This window comes from Sinocyclocheilus grahami, unplaced genomic scaffold, assembly GCF_001515645.1.
Source record: "Sinocyclocheilus grahami isolate Dianchi unplaced genomic scaffold, SAMN03320097.WGS_v1.1 scaffold108.1, whole genome shotgun sequence".
Classification (NCBI taxonomy): domain Eukaryota; kingdom Metazoa; phylum Chordata; class Actinopteri; order Cypriniformes; family Cyprinidae; genus Sinocyclocheilus; species Sinocyclocheilus grahami.
Genome location: NW_015505287.1, coordinates 1,274,657 through 1,278,254, shown reverse-complemented (window position 1 = coordinate 1,278,254; position 3,598 = coordinate 1,274,657). Strand labels below are relative to the sequence as shown.

Sequence of the window (3,598 nt, the reverse complement as noted above, 5' to 3'; positions counted from 1 at the left end):
AAAAATAAATCTTTAAAAAAAAGTGGGTGGATTTTTATCATTATATTGTGGTTGTGTGTACACACACTGCTGATACACATTTCTGTTCAAACACCATGTAAATGTAAATTTTGCATAATAGCTCCCCTTTACCTTCTGCAAATGCGTGGATGAGCATTTCATGTTTTGGTAAAGCCATAAACATAGTGGTGGTATCTTGTGTTATGTCACTGTGAATGCAGATGCATTGACTAGATGGTATTTACATCTCTGGTCCTCGGAACTCACCTCCCAGAATGTTTTAGATGTCTCACTATTCAACACACTAAGAAGCTGGTGAGTTGAATTAGTGAGACATCTAAAACATTCTGATAGGTGGGTCCCCGGAACATGTTTACACTATACTGAGATCCGATCACAATGCGTATGTGGACAGCATCTTGATACTGGTCACATGTTAATGCCAATTGCAAATGCATAGTTTGGTTTGATAAATCAGGTCACAAAATGATTTGGAGCCCATTTACACCTGTATTTAATGTGGTCCAATTGTGAGCAGAGACACACACAGAACAGACACACACATTTAGACACCAGAAACAGGGAAACCGATAGGAATCTGGGGAAAAAAAGAGATCTCTTGACTGGAATACAGGAAACAGGAGTGTCAACTGTATTCTGCTGCTCTTGAGGGAAGGCTCTTTTGACTTTTTTTTTAGTCCCACAACTAAAAATCAAACTCTGTCTTTTCAGAATGAACCCTGCTGGTGTAAAGCCCCCAGGCACACATCCAGGATTGAGAGCTCACAGATTACTCTCATTGTTCATCTGCTGAGTAAGCTCCGTCCGATAAGACTCTAAAAACGTCTGCCTGCCCTTCATCCTGTCAACATCAAAAAAAGCCCTCAGCCATTTGCTGGGGCAAAACAGCGTCGCCATGGATACAGAGTCCACCTACTCTGGCTACTCATACTACTCCGGACGGTCGAGGGGATCTCACAGACATGGGTAAGAGTTTCCATGAGGGTCTCTTTCTCTTTCTGCTTCCTTTTTGCCTGTCAGTTTTTGAGTGGCAAGTTTTAAAGACACTGCAGTGTGATATGCAGCAAGTCACTGGATACTGTCTCCTCTCTGTCTGCCTGTCTCATCTTATGAGATCATTGTCGCTCTTTTCTTTTTGCCCTCCCTTTCATTTTCCCCTTCTCTGTTGAATTTCTTATTTATCAGATGATTTATCAGCCCAACATCAGATTACTTATTCTAAGGCTCGCTCAGGGTCTTCTATACCCAACACTTTAAATTTCCTTTAGACATGGCATGTAACCCAATGTGTCCCCGCAGCTGCACTCCCTCATGTCTCTGTTTCTGACTCACTATCATTCTCCATTGGTGTCACCACATTGAAAGATAAACTTGGAGAAAATTAAGGTAACCTTTGGGAATCCTTTGACTTTAATCAACTTCAATTCTATCCTGATATTTTTTTCTTTAGAGTTGGTTTGTGTTACTATAATATAATATAATGCATTTAACAAAAAAAAAAAGGATTTACATATACAGTATATTGTAGATCTAAGTTCAGTACGCTTGCATTTTGAAGTTTAGTTGAACACAAATATTGACACAAATGAAGTTGAAATATTTCTAACATAAGATGTCCAGCATGTTTTTATATTTACACCATGGCATGCATTTACATGTTTGGCAGCATTTTCACACTGGGTGAAAGTTTCAACCTTAGTTCAGCACCTTTAAACCTGACAGCGATCTTTGTTGGTTTGAGAAATGGCAATACAACAATAATTGAGATGATCATGAAAGCATGATTTGCAAAGTTATGGGGGGAACACAGCCCTGGTCAGTAATGACCAGTCACTAGTGATTTACTCATACAAGTACTTACACAATGTCAATCTACGTATGCTAAAATGAGAAAGATGTAATGGTAACAGCCTTTCTGCAGTACTAGTTTTGCCAAGTAATGACTCAATGTGGTACCCGTGAACTGTCTGACTGACAGACGACTGCTTTCAAATGCTGATATGCTATGAAGAACACCTGCATTTTGCAGTATATGGCTGTGCATGAATGCATATGTCTGACAGATCAGCTACTTGGTCAAAATGCCCACCTTGCCATGTATTAGCCTAATGCAAATAAAGTTGGTTATGTCTTAGGTGAATGTAAACAGATGGGACAAAAATGCATGTCAAATGTTTGACAAGTCAGGTCTGTGCCTGTGCTTCAGGCCTTGTCATGTAAATGTGGCCCAATAATCCTGCCATTGTCTGTTATGTCATTAATAATAATGATAATCAAGCAATATTAACAATCAAAAACAGAAAAAAACTCACTGCTGTTGGTTGGATAATTTAAATACGTTCTCAATAATTAGATTCTGAAAAACTCTTTGTTCTGTTGCTGGATTACTTTGTATTATTGGCAACGGCTACATTTTATTTACATTTTCATTTTGAATTTTATTATATTATTAATGTATTAAATGTATTAAAAGATTAATGGAATATATTTACAGTATTTTTTTGTGATTCAGCTATAGCGTTTGTGCATTTATACTAAATGTATTTAGACAAATTTATTTAGACTTAAGCTACTACTACTGACAACTCAAGCTACTCTCAAATGCGCATTTCTAAGAGGCCAAAAATGTGATATTAATATTGCAGCATGCACTGCAAACTGCTGAAGATACGTGTCAAAGTCAGGCAACGCAAACCTGTTTCATGACATGAAACAATATCACTCATTAGAAAATGCAGAAACCAAGAAATAATTTTTTCTATTAAAAAAATGTAAGATATTTAGATATTTTAAGGAAAAATGGCTGGTAAAATGTCAAGAATTCAAAAACATGGTGTTTGTCTGACCATAAAGAGTAGTGTAAAATCACAATTTCTACAACTTTCACTTAGGAGCAAAAATCTGCCTTTAAACTTGAAAGAAATAATGATTTGAAATGTATTGTGATAAATATCAATATTGAGTGAAATGAAAAATTTTATCGTGAAATTTTTTTAGCCATATCGCCCAGCCCTAAGGGGGAATGAAGCATCTACTTCGCTCCGTTCCGCCATGCTGCTCATGTGTGTTGGGCTTGTTTACATCAGAGTGCGCAAACACAAAAAATAGATATTTTATATTTTCTCACACATACACACGGACAAAGTTGCGCTCTCTTCTTCCCGTGAGAATGATGTTGATCGCTACTTTCCGGCATACACCACGCCTATCAATTAAGGGTACTGTTGGCAGTGGAAACGGATCAGGGTTTACTGTCCCGAATCGTACCATACTGTACTGACCCATACCGCTCACTGAAAATGAGCCATAAATTGCATCTTAGAACAAATGTTATGTGTATATATGTGAATATATATATATTGATAAATATATATAGTGAAAATATATGTGATAATCACATAGGAAATGATTATGCCGCAAATTACTTCCTCATTGCTAAACATCAGTTATTAAAACAAGCAAGCTTAGTAGTCTGACAGTTCTTCACTACCAAACTGGTTTGATCCAGCTGTTTAAATGTTGCTTATGCTAAATGACTTAAAATATGATTTATTTTATATATTAGTAAAAAAAAAAA

At 36.7% G+C, this 3,598-nt stretch overlaps 1 protein-coding gene across 1 annotated transcript in view; it reads left to right on the top strand.

Annotated features, from left to right (window-relative positions):
• The window catches only part of LOC107588836 (vang-like protein 1), a 98,678-nt gene that overhangs the window by 33,210 nt on the left and 61,870 nt on the right, over positions 1 to 3,598 (top strand). Inside the window, exon 2 of the mRNA XM_016277065.1 lies at positions 733 to 987. Within this exon, the coding sequence (XP_016132551.1) occupies positions 917 to 987 (71 nt within the window). The 5' untranslated portion in view covers positions 733 to 916. The remainder of the gene's footprint in view (positions 1 to 732; positions 988 to 3,598) is intronic.